This window comes from Apus apus, chromosome 5, assembly GCF_020740795.1.
Source record: "Apus apus isolate bApuApu2 chromosome 5, bApuApu2.pri.cur, whole genome shotgun sequence".
Classification (NCBI taxonomy): domain Eukaryota; kingdom Metazoa; phylum Chordata; class Aves; order Apodiformes; family Apodidae; genus Apus; species Apus apus.
Window position 1 is genome coordinate 17408916 of NC_067286.1, and position 21206 is coordinate 17430121.

At 43.9% G+C, this 21206-nt stretch overlaps 1 protein-coding gene across 1 annotated transcript in view; it reads right to left on the reverse strand.

Annotated features, from left to right (window-relative positions):
- Positions 1–1650: 1650 nt before the first annotated feature.
- Positions 1651–21206, reverse strand: part of LOC127385365 (mucin-5AC-like) — a 38425-nt gene continuing 18869 nt past the window's right edge. Inside the window, exons 21-39 of the mRNA XM_051621063.1 lie at positions 21005–21156; positions 20476–20614; positions 20287–20388; positions 19573–19752; positions 18083–18322; positions 17263–17419; positions 16852–16980; positions 16374–16500; positions 15649–15692; positions 15363–15560; positions 13862–14420; positions 7204–13654; positions 6341–7112; positions 5702–5866; positions 5228–5478; positions 4696–4773; positions 2394–2516; positions 2188–2286; positions 1651–1803 (exon numbers count right to left, since the gene is read on the reverse strand). Coding sequence (XP_051477023.1) covers positions 1651–1803; positions 2188–2286; positions 2394–2516; positions 4696–4773; positions 5228–5478; positions 5702–5866; positions 6341–7112; positions 7204–13654; positions 13862–14420; positions 15363–15560; positions 15649–15692; positions 16374–16500; positions 16852–16980; positions 17263–17419; positions 18083–18322; positions 19573–19752; positions 20287–20388; positions 20476–20614; positions 21005–21156 — 10119 coding nt within the window. The remainder of the gene's footprint in view (positions 1804–2187; positions 2287–2393; positions 2517–4695; positions 4774–5227; positions 5479–5701; positions 5867–6340; positions 7113–7203; positions 13655–13861; positions 14421–15362; positions 15561–15648; positions 15693–16373; positions 16501–16851; positions 16981–17262; positions 17420–18082; positions 18323–19572; positions 19753–20286; positions 20389–20475; positions 20615–21004; positions 21157–21206) is intronic.

Below are 21206 nucleotides of genomic sequence, written 5' to 3' on the forward strand. Positions count from 1 at the left end.
CTTTCCAGCCACTTTTCCCCAAGCTTGTAGCATTGCCTGGGGCCTCAGCCCATGGATCCAGCCTGTCCAAGTCCCTCTGTAGAGACATGTTTTCAAGCAGATCAACACTCCCACCAAACTTAGTGTTGTCTGCAAACTTACTGAAGGTGTGCTCTATGCCTTTGTCCAGATCATTGATAAAGATATTAAAGAGAACTGGCCCCAACACTGAGGCCTGGTGAAAACTGTGTGTGACTGGCCACCAGCTAGATTTAACTCCATTCGCCACAACAACCATGGCCTGGACATCCAGTCAGTTTTATACCCAACAAAGAGAATACTCATCCAACCCCTGAGCAGCCAATTTCTCCAAGCAAATGCTGCGGGAAACGGTGTGATGGGCTTTACTGAAGTGCAATTAAATAACATCCCCAGCCTTTTCCCACATCCATTAAGTGGGGTCAGCTTGTCACAGAAGGTCAAGTTAGTCAAGCATACCTTGCCTTTCATATACCTATGCTGACTGTGTCTGACAGCCTTGCTGCCCTGTAGGTGCCATGTGATGGCACTCAAGGTGATCTGCTCCACAGCCTTCCCTGGCAAGGGAGGTCAGACTGGCAGGCCTGTAGTTCCCTGGATTCTCCTTCCAGCCCTTTTTGTAGATTGGGGTCACATTTGCCAATGTCCAGTCAACTGGGACCTCCCCAGTTAGCAGACACTGCTGTTAAATGATGGAAAGAGGCGTGGCGAGCACTTATTCCAGCTTCCTCAGTACCCCTGGGTGGTTGATTAACTTGAGAAACCAGTGTAAATGAAGTATTTGCAACTTACGCTGAGAAGCCAGGACAATTTCCTTCACAGTATGCCAGCTCAACAGGTTCAGGAGACTCACAGTCACCATGGTGGATCACTGTTTTTTTGCTGTAAGGTTTGCACTTCGCAGCTTCATAAAAAAGAGGGGGAAAAGAAATATACTTCAAATTTCTATTTCAGAATTCAGTGAATGCTAAAACAATTTCAGAGTTCATGATGCTTGATGATTGAGCATCTGCAGTACATAACAGGGGAAGATGGGTACTCTAACATGTCTGGAGTTTTCAGGCTATGTTCTGATCTTGGCTATACAGTGTCTTTGGAAGATAATGCAGAGGCTTGAGCACTGGTGGAAAACAAATTTGCTTTCCCTTTAGAATAAATAATGAAACCCACAGTCTTGATAAATAGAATGTGTGAGAACTCGGGGGAGTGAAGAATCTTTTCATCCACTTAAAGATAGTTAGAAGTTGAATACAGCACTCTTCAGGCAGAAAATGGAAACGTAGCATTACTTACGTTTACATATTTTGCAGCAGCCATCAGACGTAGTCTCTGCTTCGTCCTTTGCAAAAGTGAAGAAGAAGGATTTGTAGTAACACAGATGACAATCATGAGTAAGGATCTGACTTAACATTACTGATACTGGGCGGAAGTCTTCTCTGATGAACATTGAATGAAATGATGGATGACTTAATATCCCCACCCCAGAAGTCTTGAATTGCTATAGCCCCATGTAAAAATACTAAGCTTTTCTTATTACTGTTGTTACAGCAAGCTTAAGACATTCCTGCAACTTCAGTGAAAGTCATTTATTGTATTCTTCCTTGCCACCCACCCTGTTCTTTTAAACTACATTCAATCAATGAAAAATTGATTGAAACTTACAGGATCACACTCTCCGGGTTCGTACACAGGGCATACTTTTTTAGTTTGGACGGCAACAAATTGATCTTCAATTTTTTCACATTTGTAATAGCTGCAATTATCGAGTGGCAGGATCTCATCAACCTAAGATATTAAAAGAAAAACATTTTTTTTCATTGTGATTAGGGATAGTATTACTGATTGCTTCAATAATATCTGAGCTAATAAGTTCTCACATCTCAAGAGATTCTCAGATGCTTCTGAACTACTTTGAAGTGGCAAAAGCAAAATTTTGCAAGTGGTAATTAGCTTGAAAGTGTAAATCCTAGATCTGAAATCTCAGACCACAAATCAGAAACCATTGCTCAGTTAACCACACGTATGATGAATTTTTTATTCCAAGTAAGTGTTCAGCTTTCAAAGCAATTTTGGTATTCATTGGATTTTTACTTGTAAGGGACATTAGTTGACTCTTAGTTATTCTAACCTATATTGGCTAATAGATCTGAAAATGAAAAGAATACTTACATTGAGCACATGAATGGTGTTGTTACTTAGTTTGATTTTGCAAGCTACTTCAATACACTTCCCACAGCACTCTCCCTCCTCAGTCATATATTGATGACCCTATTCACAAAAAGATGAAAGAGAAAGTATGTTGAGTTGGTGATGGAGAATTCTAGTCTTCCTGTAATTGAGGGCTGACTGGGCAGCCCTGGTGATTCTGAACTCACCAGTGGGCAAGATGTTTCACATTGAACTGCTTCACAATGCACAATATTTGCCTTAGTCACTGGATCTTTCTCAGAGCTGCAGGTACATGTCTTACATGAATCGATTACTGTTGACATTCCAACCTGGAAGACAGGAAAAAACAAAAAAATTCAAATGGCAGCAGTTTATATATAATGTATAGGCAGAGTTGAAAGCACTGCTGCAAAGCATTAGGGTTGTTGAAATGCAACTGTGTCACTGAGTTGTCCAGCTCTCTTTGATAAAGTTCTTTGGCTTGGTAACTTGCAAGAAAGCACACATGGGAGGAAACAAAATTAAGCAATATGAAGGAAAAAAGTAAATTAATAAAATGCAGGTAAGAGTGGCTTCTACTGCCTCATTATTTTACCAGCTTTGCAATGCTCCATTTAGTTGCTTTTTTTCCCCTGTAAGTCATGTTAGGTGTTTATAAAACAATTATAATTTACAAATGGAGCTTAAAATAATTGAATACATATGCAGATACATAAGCAGAGATACAAATTTACACATGGATTTTAGACTTTGTGAAATGTATCCCCAAAAGGCTCCAGTGCTAATATTTAAATTTTTCTAAATAAACTAAATACCAGTTTTAGCAAAGGTTTAGGTATCAATTAAAGCAAAAATCCTGGCTTTATTTTTGAAGGTTCTCTGTGCTTATCTCAGAGTGGTTAAGTTTGGGCTATGTATCAGCTCATTGGGAAAATAAATTCTTTCCAGAAGTGAGAGAGAGCTTAATAAGAAAGTACATCACTAAAAACGGTACACTCTTGTTTTATGCGATGTGTTTATGAACTTGTCTGTGACAATTTTGGTTTTGATATGACCAAAAAAAAAAATTCCAGTTAAAGGCTAGAGAAAAAACCCATGCACTGGGACAACAACTTTCTGAAAGGCTTATTTTGATAGAAAGGGTGTACATTTCACTTCCAGCAATGTACCAATATAAGTATAGCATTCTCACCGTGTGTACTGTACCATTAATCACACAGACATTAGGTATAGGTTCTGAAAAAGAAACAAAAAAATTAATTCCAGAGTAGACACAATTTGTGAGATCTCCTGAGAAGACAACATTTTATCAAGTGTTGATAGTAGCACAGAGATTATAAAAAACTTGAATTCAGTCCTCCTTACATGCTTAGACTTCATATTTAATTTTGATGGATGCTTAAGTAAAGTTTCATCTTTGCAATTATCTAGAAGAGTTGAGGAGGAATGGCCTAAAACTTGAGCTATGCATGAAATACCTATTTTTTGCCCTTTCAATATCAGGTTCACTTCAAATTAAATTAATTGTTTCCCCTTTGAACCCTAGGAAGCCCAGTAACCTTCAAAGATGCCTTTGTTATTGGTTCTTTATGACCTCTCAGAACATGTCTTGGATGGCAGATTGACTCCCAAGTGGAAAAAAGGTATTCTTACTGTGGTAATATAATTTGACAATGTGATGGAACACATGCATGTCTTTCACAGAACTACCTCAAACTTGGCTGTTCCTTTCTTTTGACCTTCCCATTTCAAACTTAATTTACAGCAACCTTTTTTCTTTTTGTTCTTTTGTATAAATATATGTGTGCACAAATATATGTATATAAAAAATTATGTGTATATATATATATATGCATTTATAACTGCTGGTTTTTATATTCTCATGAGCATCCAACAACACTTTAAGTATAGTTATTTCTCATACATTGACAATCCAGTTACTGATTACAGTTTACTTTGTATTATTGTGTCATGTTACTTGCTTTTGTGCTTACATGTTAAGCTTTCTGCTGGCTTATTCTTATGTTTATGCATCTTAATTTAGCTAAAGTTAGGCTAATGTTAATGTGCTCTGCTGTTAAATTAATAAATTTAAATAAAATGCATTAATAACCTTTATGATTACAGATATAGAGATAGGTGAGCTACATAGACCACTTGAAAATTCAAGAGTAGACTGCTCTCCCATCCATTCCAATTCTCTCAGCAGCCTTCATTGAAAATAACATTTTGTTTTTAAAAAACTTTTCATACATATTTAGCCAAAAATCAATGCATGTTGACTGAGTCAGAACAATTTAAGGAAGGTTTTGCTGCTATTGTGATGCATTAAAAACTTGTTTAGACATTAACAGAAGTCCCAAGTGTCATTTACCAGAGCCTGGTATTTTATCTGTATTTTTAATACTTACGACATTTAAATTCAGGACAACATGGGTCTTTTGCTGGTAGGACAGCCATAGAAAGGAATCCTGGGTCACAAATTGCTGTCTGATCTGTTTGGCATACAAGTGGCTGGCATTGTGCGGTACCAGTGAGAGGGTCACAAACACAATTCTGGCATTCACTTATCCACTTCTCTCCAGGCTGAAAAGAAGTAAATTATTTTTAAGTGCTTTCTCACCCTACTTGTTCTTTTTCAAGTTACAATAGACTGTTAAAATTATTTGGGAGTTCAGATGAGGATTTCCTTATCATATGATTTCAGGCCTGAAGAGCAGACAAGTTGAGAACAATCACAGAATTTTCTTCTGTGTTGAAAGAATTAGATTTTAGCATTTCATAGCTGGTCTGCTTATTTCTATGACATTTAAATATCCTTTATTAGTCTCTGCTGTGGTATTAGTGAGCCTTTCCATCTACAGATAACCTAAGAACCTGGTAATGCCAGGTTGAAGAATTGTGCATTATCACGTCAGTTGGAACATGACCAACTTTGTTATTGAGATACATGCAAGTTTATTTTTAATTGCCTACTAGAGAACAGAAATTGGGCTAGTTTTGCAATAGTGATATATTACAAAATAACAAGGGAAACCACCTTTCGTGGAGGATTGACATCAGTACAGTTTCTTTCCACTGAACGTGTGAGGGATGTTGCTGTGGTTGGTGAGACAGAGGAAAATACACGTTCTGTGGATGAGGCAACTTGTGTTGTAGTTTCTGAGGTGACTGTAGTGGAAGGAGTTGTTGAAGGACATGGCCCCTGGAATGGGTCAATTTCACATTCCTCACTGCAAAGTGCATAAAAATTACAGCCAGCCTTATCTGTTCTGTTGTATACCACTTCCCCTGCAGAGGAAAATTAGAGGAGAAATTAAAAGACCAATGGAAATACACAGGGAAAAAATCAACCAACCAAGAAAACACTGTGAAAATATAAAGTGTATTCATGTTATCAGTTTATTCAAGTTATATATTTAGATGATTTTGAGTGGTTATCTTGAGCTGAATAGAGTAATAAGGGTTTATATTGCTTATGAACATTTTCATAACAGTAAAATAAGACACTTACCGGGAGAGAAAAAATTACCAAACACGTGACAAAAACATGGAGTTGTTCTGCTTGATGTAACATCTGCACGCGTTTCTGTTGTGCCAGGTACACTGGGGGTAGAACTGAAGACTACAGAAGTGCTTGCTGTAATATGACTTGCTTGTGAGGTACCCGTTGTAGCTACTGTAGAGCACAAGACATAGTTCAGTTTGCAGATAAGGATTTTGATACCATGATTATAACATACTAGAGAGGACTGTTAAACATTCTGGCAACTCATATGATGTTTTTGTTCCATTCAACTATTAGACCGACTGCTAAGTGGAGATTGTGGAAATCTTTAAGTTCTACACTAAATATTCTACACTAAATATTATCTGAGTTTAAACAAATGCTACTAAATTACATCTAATGTTTACAAAAGTTTCAAAGATAAAACTGTATCCAGAGGTAAGGATATGTAATACAGACGTTGGGAGACCACTCGGACATTTCTCTTATGCAAATAAAAGTAGCATAATGTGAAATAGATTAAAACTGATTTATGTGTTGAAAGAAAAACAAATGATAGTGGAACGAAACAAAGAAAAAATAATGCAATTGCTGGTCTGTGGAAAAAGCTTTCTGTAAAATTTCATAAGCTAGACAAAGACATACCGGAGCTGCTGGTGGTAGTGCCTTCTGTTGGTGGGGCAGTGGTAGTGGGGGCAACTGTGGTGCCAGTAGTGGTTCTTATTTTAGGTCCAGTGGAGGTGGTGGAGGGTGATGTTGGAGGCTGCGTGGCCACAGTGGAGGTTTCTCCTTGAGCAGGTGTGGTTGTGGACACTGTGGTGCTTTCTTTGGTGGAGACGGAGGTGCTGGTAGTGGTACTGGCTGGGGTGGGCACTGTAGTTGTGGGTGTGATGGAGGTGGTGCGTTGTCTTGGAGGAGGAGAGGTGTTGGTGGTGCTGGCGCTGCTGGTGGGACCGGCGGTGGTTGTGCCTTCTGTTGGTGGGGCAGTGGTAGTGGGGGCAACCGTGGTGCCAGTGGTGGTTCCTATTTTAGGTCCGGTGGAGGTGGTAGTAGTTTGTTGTGCAGGTGTTTGTGTTTGTACGTTGGTGGTTTCTGATGGAGACGCTTTGGTGGTGGATGCTGCAGTGCCTCCTGGTGTTGCTGATGCTGTCTCACAGTGTTTACGGTCACAGCACAGCACTTGGATCTCATAGTCAAAGCACATGGGATATTTTTTAATCTGATCCTTATTTCTGCACAGAAGCCCACTGTCAAGGCTGCACTGAAATACCTGTTCTAGTGTGTCCAGACTCCAGTCAGGATAATCTTTTGCACGGCACCTGATGTCTTCTGGCTTGCTGCAAACGTCATACCCAGCAGCTTGTATTTTTTCGACATTTTCTGCATCACCATTTTCGCTACCCCGGTCTTGGGGAATCTAAGTCAAACCACTGAGTCCAGGCACACTGTGGCTGGCATCTGTCTGTTGTTTTAAAAGTGCTCGTAGGGGTAGTGGCTGGGATGGGCACTGTTGTTGCGGGTGTGAAGGTGGTCGTGCGTTGTCTTGGAGGGGGAGAGGTGTTGGTGGTGCTGGCGCTGCTGGTGGGACCGGCGGTGGTTGTGCCTTCTGTTGATGGGGCAGTGGTAGTGGGTGGAACCGTGGTGCCAGTGGTGGTTCCTATTTTAGGTCCGGTGGAGGTGGTGGAGGGTGATGTTGGAGGCTGTGTGGCCACAGTGGAGGTTTCTGCTGGAGCAGGTGTGGTTGTGGACACTGTGGTGCTTTCTTTGGTGGAGACGGAGGTGCTGGTAGTGGTACTGGCTGGGGTGGGCACTGTGGTTGTGGGTGTGATGGAGGTGGTGCGTTGTCTTGGAGGAGGAGAGGTGTTGGTGGTGCTGGCACTGCTGATGGGACCGGCGGTGGTTGTGCCTTCTGCTGCTGTGGCAGTGGTAGTGGGGGCAACCGTGGTGCCAGTGGTGGTTCCTATTTTAGGTCCGGTGGAGGTGGTGGAGGGTGATGTTGGAGGCTGCGTGGCCACAGTGGAGGTTTCTGCTGGAACAGGTGTGGTTGTGGACACTGTGGTGCTTTCTTTGGTGGAGACGGAGGTGCTGGTAGTGGTACTGGCTGGGGTGGGCACTGTGGTTGTGGTTGTGATGGAGGTGGTGCGTTGTCTTGGAGGAGGAGAGGTGTTGGTGGTGCTGGCGCTGCTGGTGGGACCGGCGGTGGTTGTGCCTTCTGTTGGTGGGGCAGTGGTAGTGGGGGCAACCGTGGTGCCAGTGGTGGTTCCTATTTTAGGTCCGGTGGAGGTGGTGGAGGGTGATGTTGGAGGCTGCGTGGCCACAGTGGAGGTTTCTGCTGGAGCAGGTGTGGTTGTGGACACTGTTGTGCTTTCTTTGGTGGAGACGGAGGTGCTGGTAGTGGTACTGGCTGGGGTGGGCACTGTAGTTGTGGGTGTGATGGAGGTGGTGCGTTGTCTTGGAGGAGGAGAGGTGTTGGTGGTGCTGGCGCTGCTGGTGGGACCGGCGGTGGTTGTGCCTTCTGTTGGTGGGGCAGTGGTAGTGGGGGCAACCGTGGTGCCAGTGGTGGTTCCTATTTTAGGTCCGGTGGAGGTGGTGGTGGGTGATGTTGGAGGCTGCGTGGCCACAGTGGAGGTTTCTCCTTGAGCAGGTGTGGTTGTGGACACTGTGGTGCTTTCTTTGGTGGAGACGGAGGTGCTGGTAGTGGTACTGGCTGGGGTGGGCACTGTGGTTGTGGGTGTGATGGAGGTGGTGCGTTGTCTTGGAGGAGGAGAGGTGTTGGTGGTGCTGGCGCTGCTGGTGGGACCGGCGGTGGTTGTGCCTTCTGTTGGTGGGGCAGTGGTAGTGGGGGCAACCGTGGTGCCAGTGGTGGTTCCTATTTTAGGTCCGGTGGAGGTGGTGGAGGGTGATGTTGGAGGCTGTGTGGCCACAGTGGAGGTTTCTGCTGGAGCAGGTGTGGTTGTGGACACTGTGGTGCTTTCTTTGGTGGAGACGGAGGTGCTGGTAGTGGTACTGGCTGGCGTGGGCACTGTAGTTGTGGGTGTGATGGAGGTGGTGCGTTGTCTTGGAGGAGGAGAGGTGTTGGTGGTGCTGGCGCTGCTGGTGGGACCGGCGGTGGTTGTGCCTTCTGTTGGTGGGGCAGTGGTAGTGGGGGCAACCGTGGTGCCAGTGGTGGTTCCTATTTTAGGTCCGGTGGAGGTGGTGGAGGGTGATGTTGGAGGATGTGTGGCCACAGTGGAGGTTCCTGCTGGAGCAGGTGTGGTTGTGGACACTGTGGTGCTTTCTTTGGTGGAGACGGAGGTGCTGGTAGTGGTACTGGCTGGGGTGGGCACTGTGGTTGTGGGTGTGATGGAGGTGGTGCGTTGTCTTGGAGGAGGAGAGGTGTTGGTGGTGCTGGCGCTGCTGGTGGGACCGGCGGTGGTTGTGCCTTCTGTTGGTGGGGCAGTGGTAGTGGGGGCAACCGTGGTGCCAGTGGTGGTTCCTATTTTAGGTCCGGTGGAGGTGGTGGAGGGTGATGTTGGAGGCTGCGTGGCCACAGTGGAGGTTTCTCCTTGAGCAGGTGTGGTTGTGGACACTGTGGTGCTTTCTTTGGTGGAGACGGAGGTGCTGGTAGTGGTACTGGCTGGGGTGGGCACTGTAGTTGTGGGTGTGATGGAGGTGGTGCGTTGTCTTGGAGGAGGAGAGGTGTTGGTGGTGCTGGCGCTGCTGGTGGGACCGGCGGTGGTTGTGCCTTCTGTTGGTGGGGCAGTGGTAGTGGGTGGAACCGTGGTGCCAGTGGTGGTTCCTATTTTAGGTCCGGTGGAGGTGGTGGAGGGTGATGTTGGAGGCTGTGTGGCCACAGTGGAGGTTTCTGCTGGAGCAGGTGTGGTTGTGGACACTGTTGTGCTTTCTTTGGTGGAGACGGAGGTGCTGGTAGTGGTACTGGCTGGGGTGGGCACTGTAGTTGTGGGTGTGATGGAGGTGGTGCGTTGTCTTGGAGGAGGAGAGGTGTTGGTGGTGCTGGCGCTGCTGGTGGGACCGGCGGTGGTTGTGCCTTCTGTTGGTGGGGCAGTGGGAGTGGGGGCAACCGTGGTGCCAGTGGTGGTTCCTATTTTAGGTCCGGTGGAGGTGGTAGTAGTTTGTTGTGCAGGTGTTTGTGTTTGTACGTTGGTGGTTTCTGATGGAGACGCTTTGGTGGTGGATGCTGCAGTGCCTCCTGGTGTTGCTGATGTTGTCTCACAGTGTTTACGGTCACAGCACAGCACTTGGATCTCATAGTCAAAGCACATGGGATATTTTTTAATCTGATCCTTATTTCTGCACAGAAGCCCACTGTCAAGGCTGCACTGAAATACCTGTTCTAGTGTGTCCAGACTCCAGTCAGGATAATCTTTTGCACGGCACCTGATGTCTTCTGGCTTGCTGCAAACGTCATACCCAGCAGCTTGTATTTTTTCGACATTTTCTGCATCACCATTTTCGCTACCCGGTCTTGGGGAATCTAAGTCAAACCACTGAGTCCAGGCACACTGTGGCTGGCATCTGTCTGTTGTTTTAAAAGTGCTCGTAGGGGTAGTGGCTGGGATGGGCACTGTTGTTGCGGGTGTGAAGGTGGTCGTGCGTTGTCTTGGAGGGGGAGAGGTGTTGGTGGTGCTGGCGCTGCTGGTGGGACCGGCGGTGGTTGTGCCTTCTGTTGATGGGGCAGTGGTAGTGGGTGGAACCGTGGTGCCAGTGGTGGTTCCTATTTTAGGTCCGGTGGAGGTGGTGGAGGGTGATGTTGGAGGCTGTGTGGCCACAGTGGAGGTTTCTGCTGGAGCAGGTGTGGTTGTGGACACTGTGGTGCTTTCTTTGGTGGAGACGGAGGTGCTGGTAGTGGTACTGGCTGGGGTGGGCACTGTGGTTGTGGGTGTGATGGAGGTGGTGCGTTGTCTTGGAGGAGGAGAGGTGTTGGTGGTGCTGGCACTGCTGATGGGACCGGCGGTGGTTGTGCCTTCTGCTGCTGTGGCAGTGGTAGTGGGGGCAACCGTGGTGCCAGTGGTGGTTCCTATTTTAGGTCCGGTGGAGGTGGTGGAGGGTGATGTTGGAGGCTGCGTGGCCACAGTGGAGGTTTCTGCTGGAGCAGGTGTGGTTGTGGACACTGTGGTGCTTTCTTTGGTGGAGACGGAGGTGCTGGTAGTGGTACTGGCTGGCGTGGGCACTGTGGTTGTGGTTGTGATGGAGGTGGTGCGTTGTCTTGGAGGAGGAGAGGTGTTGGTGGTGCTGGCACTGCTGATGGGACCAGCGGTGGTTGTGCCTTCTGTTGGTGGGGCAGTGGTAGTGGGTGGAACCGTGGTGCCAGTGGTGGTTCCTATTTTAGGTCCGGTGGAGGTGGTGGAGAGTGATGTTGGAGGCTGCGTGGCCACAGTGGAGGTTTCTCCTTGAGCAGGTGTAGTTGTGGACACTGTGGTGCTTTCTTTGGTGGAGACGGAGGTGCTGGTAGTGGTACTGGCTGGCGTGGGCACTGTAGTTGTGGGTGTGATGGAGGTGGTGCGTTGTCTTGGAGGAGGAGAGGTGTTGGTGGTGCTGGCGCTGCTGGTGGGACCGGCGGTGGTTGTGCCTTCTGTTGGTGGGGCAGTGGGAGTGGGGGCAACCGTGGTGCCAGTGGTGGTTCCTATTTTAGGTCCGGTGGAGGTGGTGGAGGGTGATGTTGGAGGATGTGTGGCCACAGTGGAGGTTCCTGCTGGAGCAGGTGTGGTTGTGGACACTGTGGTGCTTTCTTTGGTGGAGACGGAGGTGCTGGTAGTGGTACTGGCTGGGGTGGGCACTGTGGTTGTGGGTGTGATGGAGGTGGTGCGTTGTCTTGGAGGAGGAGAGGTGTTGGTGGTGCTGGCGCTGCTGGTGGGACCGGCGGTGGTTGTGCCTTCTGTTGGTGGGGCAGTGGTAGTGGGGGCAACCGTGGTGCCAGTGGTGGTTCCTATTTTAGGTCCGGTGGAGGTGGTGGAGGGTGATGTTGGAGGCTGTGTGGCCACAGTGGAGGTTTCTGCTGGAGCAGGTGTGGTTGTGGACACTGTGGTGCTTTCTTTGGTGGAGACGGAGGTGCTGGTAGTGGTACTGGCTGGCGTGGGCACTGTAGTTGTGGGTGTGATGGAGGTGGTGCGTTGTCTTGGAGGAGGAGAGGTGTTGGTGGTGCTGGCGCTGCTGGTGGGACCGGCGGTGGTTGTGCCTTCTGTTGGTGGGGCAGTGGGAGTGGGGGCAACCGTGGTGCCAGTGGTGGTTCCTATTTTAGGTCCGGTGGAGGTGGTAGTAGTTTGTTGTGCAGGTGTTTGTGTTTGTACGTTGGTGGTTTCTGATGGAGACGCTTTGGTGGTGGATGCTGCAGTGCCTCCTGGTGTTGCTGATGTTGTCTCACAGTGTTTACGGTCACAGCACAGCACTTGGATCTCATAGTCAAAGCACATGGGATATTTTTTAATCTGATCCTTATTTCTGCACAGAAGCCCACTGTCAAGGCTGCACTGAAATACCTGTTCTAGTGTGTCCAGACTCCAGTCAGGATAATCTTTTGCACGGCACCTGATGTCTTCTGGCTTGCTGCAAACGTCATACCCAGCAGCTTGTATTTTTTCGACATTTTCTGCATCACCATTTTCGCTACCCGGTCTTGGGGAATCTAAGTCAAACCACTGAGTCCAGGCACACTGTGGCTGGCATCTGTCTGTTGTTTTAAAAGTGCTCGTAGGGGTAGTGGCTGGGATGGGCACTGTTGTTGCGGGTGTGAAGGTGGTCGTGCGTTGTCTTGGAGGGGGAGAGGTGTTGGTGGTGCTGGCGCTGCTGGTGGGACCGGCGGTGGTTGTGCCTTCTGTTGGTGGGGCAGTGGTAGTGGGTGGAACCGTGGTGCCAGTGGTGGTTCCTATTTTAGGTCCGGTGGAGGTGGTGGAGGGTGATGTTGGAGGCTGTGTGGCCACAGTGGAGGTTTCTGCTGGAGCAGGTGTGGTTGTGGACACTGTGGTGCTTTCTTTGGTGGAGACGGAGGTGCTGGTAGTGGTACTGGCTGGGGTGGGCACTGTGGTTGTGGGTGTGATGGAGGTGGTGCGTTGTCTTGGAGGAGGAGAGGTGTTGGTGGTGCTGGCACTGCTGATGGGACCGGCGGTGGTTGTGCCTTCTGCTGCTGTGGCAGTGGTAGTGGGGGCAACCGTGGTGCCAGTGGTGGTTCCTATTTTAGGTCTGGTGGAGGTGGTGGAGGGTGATGTTGGAGGCTGCGTGGCCACAGTGGAGGTTTCTGCTGGAGCAGGTGTGGTTGTGGACACTGTGGTGCTTTCTTTGGTGGAGACGGAGGTGCTGGTAGTGGTACTGGCTGGCGTGGGCACTGTGGTTGTGGTTGTGATGGAGGTGGTGCGTTGTCTTGGAGGAGGAGAGGTGTTGGTGGTGCTGGCACTGCTGGTGGGACCGGCGGTGGTTGTGCCTTCTGTTGGTGGGGCAGTGGTAGTGGGTGGAACCGTGGTGCCAGTGGTGGTTCCTATTTTAGGTCCGGTGGAGGTGGTGGAGAGTGATGTTGGAGGCTGCGTGGCCACAGTGGAGGTTTCTCCTTGAGCAGGTGTAGTTGTGGACACTGTGGTGCTTTCTTTGGTGGAGACGGAGGTGCTGGTAGTGGTACTGGCTGGCGTGGGCACTGTAGTTGTGGGTGTGATGGAGGTGGTGCGTTGTCTTGGAGGAGGAGAGGTGTTGGTGGTGCTGGCGCTGCTGGTGGGACCGGCGGTGGTTGTGCCTTCTGTTGGTGGGGCAGTGGTAGTGGGTGGAACCGTGGTGCCAGTGGTGGTTCCTATTTTAGGTCCGGTGGAGGTGGTGGAGGGTGATGTTGGAGGCTGCGTGGCCACAGTGGAGGTTTCTGCTGGAGCAGGTGTGGTTGTGGACACTGTGGTGCTTTCTTTGGTGGAGACGGAGGTGCTGGTAGTGGTACTGGCTGGGGTGGGCACTGTAGTTGTGGGTGTGATGGAGGTGGTGCGTTGTCTTGGAGGAGGAGAGGTGTTGGTGGTGCTGGCGCTGTTGGTGGGACCGGCGGTGGTTGTGCCTTCTGTTGGTGGGGCAGTGGTAGTGGGGGCAACCGTGGTGCCAGTGGTGGTTCCTATTTTAGGTCCGGTGGAGGTGGTGGAGGGTGATGTTGGAGGCTGCGTGGCCACAGTGGAGGTTTCTGCTGCTGTTGTCTTGGTTTTGTACGCTGTTGTTTCTTTTGTTGTCGTTGATGTAGCTGCTGTTTCTCTCAGAGGTGTTGTTCGTTCTCTGTCCTCTGGTGGGATTGTAGTTGCTTCAGATTTTTGAGGTTGTCTTTCATGGTTTTCTGTTGTTGGTTTGATATTTGTTTGTAATGTAAATGCTGTTGATGTTGCAGCAGTATTTGTTGTGAATTCTTTTGTGGTTCCTGGTGTGGTGGGTTGTGTCTCATAACATGGTATGTAGCTGCAGCATAATATTCTGATTTCGTAATTATAGCAATTCTTAGTTTCTTGATCTTTGTTGTTGCATATTAAGCCTTCTCTTATATTACATTCTACTGTTTGATTAAGATTCCTTATATCTGTATCTGGATGTTCTTTGGCTCTGCATTCAATACTTTTTGGGTCCTCACACAGTCTGTGTCCTTTATATCTTAGATTGTCAAATGTTTCATGATCTCCACTGTCCTCTTGGTTTTCAGGCTGTGTGGAATCATACCATTCAGACCATGTACACATATTCTTCACACATGCTGTTGTCACTGGTGTTACAGTTGTGATTTCTGTAATTAAAAGGAGGAAATACATGGGGTTTTATTTTAGAAAATGCCATGAAAAAATTAATAATCTTTCATGCATTTAAAGTTGTTTGTAATACTGTATATATTAATTTAGTATTTTAATTTGGATTAATTGCTTTGACACTCTTGAATTTCTTTTTAAGGTATGTTTTGATCTCATGTCTGGATTATTTTTCTAGTGCTACTTAATGTGCCTTTGTGTTGAATGTCAATTAATAGGATAAGGTGATCTCATGATGGCTCTGGTATAAGTAGGAGAAGGGATTTTTTCTCCTTGGTCTTATGTCTGCACTTATTTACACTTAACTGCATGATGACACAGGCTTGAAAATATTTTTGCAGATGAATGACTTTTTTACTTATTTTGATATTATAACATGTAATGCATTCATATGTATATAATATGATTTTAACATACATGTTTTTATATATACTATATTATAATGTAGAATATACATTTATGCATATATATGAAATATATAATCTATCAAGTGTATTCTACTTATTCTAGTAAGATTTATTTTCATATTCTTAGCTTTATGAAGATAACCATGTGGAATGTTACTTAACAGAAAACTTCTAGCTGAATATTTAGTTTTTTCTGTAACATTGTGAAATTTTGTGAAAATGTTTTTCACAAATTCTCATAGCTACTTGGTGGCTATAATGAGTTAACTGCAGGAATAATGTATACATGTACTGCAGGAATAGAAGGAAACTTGATTTTGTTATTAAATGCACTTAGGAAAAGTTTCAAAGAACAGTTTTAAATATTTTGATCTATTTGTCAAAGTAATTTTCTTATTTTCAGTTTGCACTAACATTGTTGGTAATTTTTAAAATGGCAGTAATTGTTGGTTTAGAAGTGCTGGGTTTTGTTTGCAAGGAAATTAGAAGGTTCTCCAGGGTGCAACGGTTGCATACCTGAAGCAGTAGTTGTGGGCTGACTTGTGGAAAATACAAATGGGGTTGTTGGTGTTACGATGCCACATTTGAAGATATTTCTGCTTATTGTCCCATTGATGTCACATGTTGCACTGAAACACCATCCATTTCCATCTGTGGTGTTGTAGATGAGTTCACCGTATTTATAGCTGTTCCCTTCATAAATGCAGTTGCATGCTGTAATTCAGAAGTTTATTGTCAGGCATCTATGAAAAGGTAATATCCAGTATTTCATTTTCTTAGTAATTCCTCCTAGTTGTCCTACCTTTATCATCAAACTGGCACTGCAAGCCTTCTGATGTGCATTCACTGAAATAAAAAAAAATCAATATTACAAATCACATTTTTTTTTTATTACGAGGCAATTGTATTAGTTATTTTTCTGCCAGACACTAGCATTAAAAGACAGGACACTTTGTGTTTATTCCTTGACTGTCCAGTTCATGTTGGCTTCTATTTTGCCATTGTCTTCCAACATTTTTTATTAAACCCAAACTTTTAAAATAAAGAAATACAGCTGAATATTGCACAAAGCTACAGGTAGAAGTTTTAATGAAGACTTGTTTATATAACTTTTCTTGCATTTTCAGTGTTTTCTTACTAAAGGAAAAGAGTCTAAATACTTCAAGCAGTATAAGAATGTGATAAAATCCTTGGAAGCAGAGCCCTATTAAGTATTGGTATTCCTGGAACAATATTTTTCCCGCCATTGAAAGAAAAGAAAACCTGGTCATAAAGGATTTCACTGTTCTTGTTGTACCTATATTCTGAGGATTGACATCATAATCAGGAACAAATTTAACAGAACATAAAATCACATAAGAACATCTTCCTGATAATGTAGGAAGAAAACTGGCATTAGATAATAAGTCATTATTTTTACACAGGCTACATAAACTAATCCTGTCATGTTAGTGAAATGTGCAATTTCCCATTGCTGTTTTGATTGTTTTTACTTGTACATGATTAGGCTGCTATGTTAAGTCTTACCATAATTTACATTCATCCCGTCTATATATCTTTCCTTCTTCATCATCATAACAGTCACAAAGACTAACACACTTCATCTGATCCTCATGAAAATATGGCTTGTCTGGTGGACAGTTAGGGTAGCAGCCTGAAGGAAGAAAAAGGTGAGAATGAGATACAGTCAGCAAAACTTTTTGGTTGTGCAGAATGTATTTGCGCGTCTTGTTTTCAATAGTCTTATTTTTTAATACTTAATTGTCCCAAATAATTCTAGGAATGAATACAGAGTATTAGCATCAGCAGAGCCCAACCACAAGGACTTAGTCTTAGAAATGCTTTAACTCCAGTTTGCAAACTCTGCCTCCATTCATGTGAATGCAGTGATGTTGAAAAGAAATGAATGGTGCAAATGCAGATAATGGGGGAAACACACTCAATTACAGACCATTACAAATACAACAAAATGTACCCACTTAAAAGTACTTGCAGCTCTTTTTACCTTCTAAACCTGGCAAGTTATGGAGGCATTTTCCACTTGGGTTTCTACAGGTCTTCATACAGGTGGCTCCACAAGGCTTATAGTGCCATTCACATTCCCCTTGTTGATTGTAGTAATCACAGAACAGTGCTAAGGAGAAACAGAAATTTGGACATGTTCAGGAAAAAAAAGGGCTTTTTTTGACTTATGTCTGTTCATCATATCCCTGCAATGCTACTTGAACAGTGTTGAAAACTGTGACTTAATATGTGAAATTGTATGACCATCGAAACACCTTAGTGTGAAAAGGATACACAGTGGGTTTACACTGCACATATCTAAGATTGCCTGGGGTGTGTGTTCAAGGACATCAGCAAGGTACTGTACACTTAACCACACTCTCAGAATAAGGGTTTGTGACATAAAACTCACGACAGATTGATGGAGTTCTCCAGGCTATGCAGACACCAACTTCACTGCATGCTTGAGCATAGGCAGCTACTGCTGTACAAAAGCAATCACAGTCTCCTCCAGTGTCACATGCGCAAGCATCTGTCACACATGCTTGGTAATATTTTGCTGGTTCAACCTGTTATTAAAAAGAAATATAACACTATATATACTGCCTTCTAAATATTTCTCAGCTTTACTACATCAGTAGTTTTGTTTATATACACTGTTCAACATGAGAGGTGATGCCAGATGATACATCCAAATCACTTATTGGCAGGTTTTTAGACAGCCATACTTGTGTCCCAGGGGAAGATTAGATTCATGTTCCCAAGCAATATTAGGCAACTGCACTTGAAAATTAAGGTCTCTGCCAATGGAAACAACTAAAGTAATAGGAAGAGCACAGAATTATCCTGTATTGTTTGATGTGTACTTAGTGTCAGATTAAGGCTATGCTGATACTTCATTACTATGTTAGTATTTCATTTAACTTGTGTTCTGTACATGGTATAGGAGAATTTTTATTCAAGTCACACTACAAAAAATATATAGTAATTATTAAATTATTATTTGTTTGTAATAGGTCAGTTTTTCCTATTGACTAAATGTCCTTTTATTTCTTACAGGTCAGGACTAGAAAGCTGTACCGTTGAGTGGGATTCAGATCCAAGTTTTGCTGATGCAATTTGAAGTGAAATATACAAATGAATTAGGCAGGCATATTAAAATGTACAAAGATAACATCTTCAATAATACACAGACCTAGTCTTCACACAGTAAACTTCTGCCCTGGTAATACCTGAGAGTGACAAGCAGCAAAGACATCACTGTTGATGATACTACACTGCTTCTCTGACCAGGACTTCCGATATGGGTTGGTAGAACATGGGTCCTTTATGCTGAAAGCATCAGGACATGTAGGAGATTCTTTCCAGCTGTTTCCAAACTCTAGGACGTTCTCTACCATAGACTGACTCCTTGTAGTGAAGTCATTGACGCCATTGCCATCATAATTTCCACAGAGGCCACAGACCTGGCCCTGCAAAAGGAAGTAAATAAAATAATAATGGATGGGAGAAAACTTGAAACAACATCTGAGACTGAAAGAATACTTGAAGTTCAGCTCTTATGGTGCCATGACATTCTAACATTCCTTAACATCATCATCCTTTCTTTCATCAGCAACACAACACAACCAGTAAGGCTAGAAGGACTTTTGCTGTTGACTTTTCTTCTTTTAAATCTCAAAGTAAAACCATCTTTGTCATTGTAACCTTCCATCTTTGAGATATGTCTTTAACAAGCAAATGAGGACTCACACTTATTTGACTAAGCTTTTCATTTAAGCCTTGTTTTATACAATATATATACAATAGATGTGCATATAAAAAACAGCCTTACAAAGCTGTCATGAATACTACCAGTCCTGCCACATAGTCTACTCTTTGAGTCTTTACTGTTATGGCTGCTTACAGATATAAAAATAACTGACATTTTCCTTGCACATCCAGAAATATTCCTCACTCTAAATTTAATGATTTGTAAAACTGTGATAGGCTACAATAGGGTCTATGCTTTCTATATGAATCTAATGTGCATACTTTCCATATTACTATTATTTTTAGCAAGTGCTAGTGGATGAGGCAGCAAAAGAACCTATGATACTAAAAGAAGTGTGTATATCTGTTTCTAATTTGCTTTTAGTTTATATACCTAATTGAAATGTGTCTACAGTATGCAATAAATAGCAAATTCCTAATTTACTACAGTGGTTAGTACAGGCTAGGAGAGCAAGTATGACAATGTGACTATATTTTCCTTATCTGTGCAGATATATGCTTGAAAAATACACGGTAGTATTTTACAAGAGGCTTTCACTTCCTTGTTCTTGAAGTATGATAGTTTAACTTGTGTGTCAGTGGGAATGGGAAACAATGGATTACTTTCAAGATCAAGACTACTCAACTGATTTCTAAACATGTACCTATGTAATTTTAATACAGTCTGATAACTTTTACCAAGGTTTCAGTGGGTAATTTTAACAAAGCCAAGTCCAAAAAAGGGGTTTGCCAACTCAAGTTCTGTCAGGCCAAATAAGCACTTCAGAGCTCAGAGCAGCAGCAGGATGATGACATGGCTTCCTGAGACACCACAGGAATGAAAAACAACTTGGGATGTCCTGCAGGAATACTAGAGACATCACCTGGTTGGGATACTGGCAGTCTCACCAAAATTCACACCTAGTCCAAATCTGCACTGTAAATAGCCATTTAACTGCTAGTTGCGCACCTTAAAGTCAGGGCTGAGCTTGATGAAGATGCTGGTTTTCTTGTCCCACAGAAGGATCAGTCCACTCATGGTTTCAATTACCAAGTACATACCCATATAGCGGACTGTGTATGGCACCTTATCATTTTGTCCTCTCTTTATGACACTGAAATGCTCTTCACCAAGTATCAGTTCATAGCCCTGAAACAGGAAGAAAAGGTGATTAGAAATGAACTCACTAGCTGCAGCTGTGCTTTCAAAAAAATTCTTCTGCTTTTAAGAATACTACAAATAGTTTGTACAATAAAAGTAAATAATCCAAAGGTGATAAAAAAAATTATAGTTCAGATCTCTGATTCCTGGAACAGACCTAAAAGGTATTTTAAATGGCTTAGGTAAAAAAAAGGGGAAAAAAAGTTTTTTGGTAGTCATGGAGGAACTGCATTGCACTAAACAAAATAATCTTCTGATGTGATAGGCTAAATTTCTGCTAATGACAACTTTCCTGTAGATCTGCAGTTTGCCCCAGACTGGTATAAGATAGACTGGGAAATTTAAAAAAGGGAGAGCTGGGAAGCTCTACTAAATATTTCACTTGAATCTGTTTTCATCTTAAATACAAGTTGTGTTTTTTTTGCTTTCAAAAATATTTTTCCAGCTTCCTTGAAGCAATGGATATCTAGGCTTTTCCTAAGCCCTAAACATACACAAAACAAAACTGCAAAATCTTCTTACCTCTAAGAAAACTTTGATAGATTTTGAGCAGGTTGTCCCAGTGTTGCCACAGGGAATATTTTCCGTGACAACCCTGAAGGTCCCATTGGTCCCACAGTGGTCCTGGGTACAAAGTAACATTAAAAAATGTATTAGTTTTTAAGACACTATCAAGGTTACGTCTCATTTACTATTGTTCATAATCAGTACCTGGACTAGAGTGTATTCACAGTTTCCATTGAAGCTGAACCTTTTGTCATCAAAGGTATTATAATGACCATCTCCATAAACAGCACAAGTACCCAGACATTGATCTTTGGTACATTCCCACTTCCTATTCTTGCATACACTAGGAATGAGAATAAAACATGTTAATAATAATACAACTCACTGTAGACATAATCCAACAACTCGGTATCTGTTTGGCAACTCATCCCTGGTAAATGTTACATTGATTCTGAAGTTAAAATATCTTTTACATTTTTCATGTGAAGAATTACAGCAAAGCTCTGTTCTGCTACTCTGAGTGCATTAACTGCAAAATAGGAAAATACTTAATGAACACTGTAGTCCCAAAGGTTTCTTCCCAATCTGTGCTTTGGCCATCTGCCCACATTAGAAGGAAACCTGCTTATACTTTTTAATATAAAATGAAAAGGTTGTGCAATCCGAAAATTTCCTCATTGCTCTAATATAAGATCTTTGGAAAGGCAAATGATGGAACTAAGGAAATATTTACCAGGTGTTACAGTCAACGTTGATCTTTTCCCCAGGCTGATACATAGCTTCATTGTGAATACATGGACACTGCTCTTCAGGAATACACCCACCATTCCCATCTAACACAAGCCCAGCTGGGCACACGCAGCCAGATACACATTGTGTGCTATACTGGAAAAGTCAAGAGGAAGATAACATTTTCAGAATATAGTCATCACAAT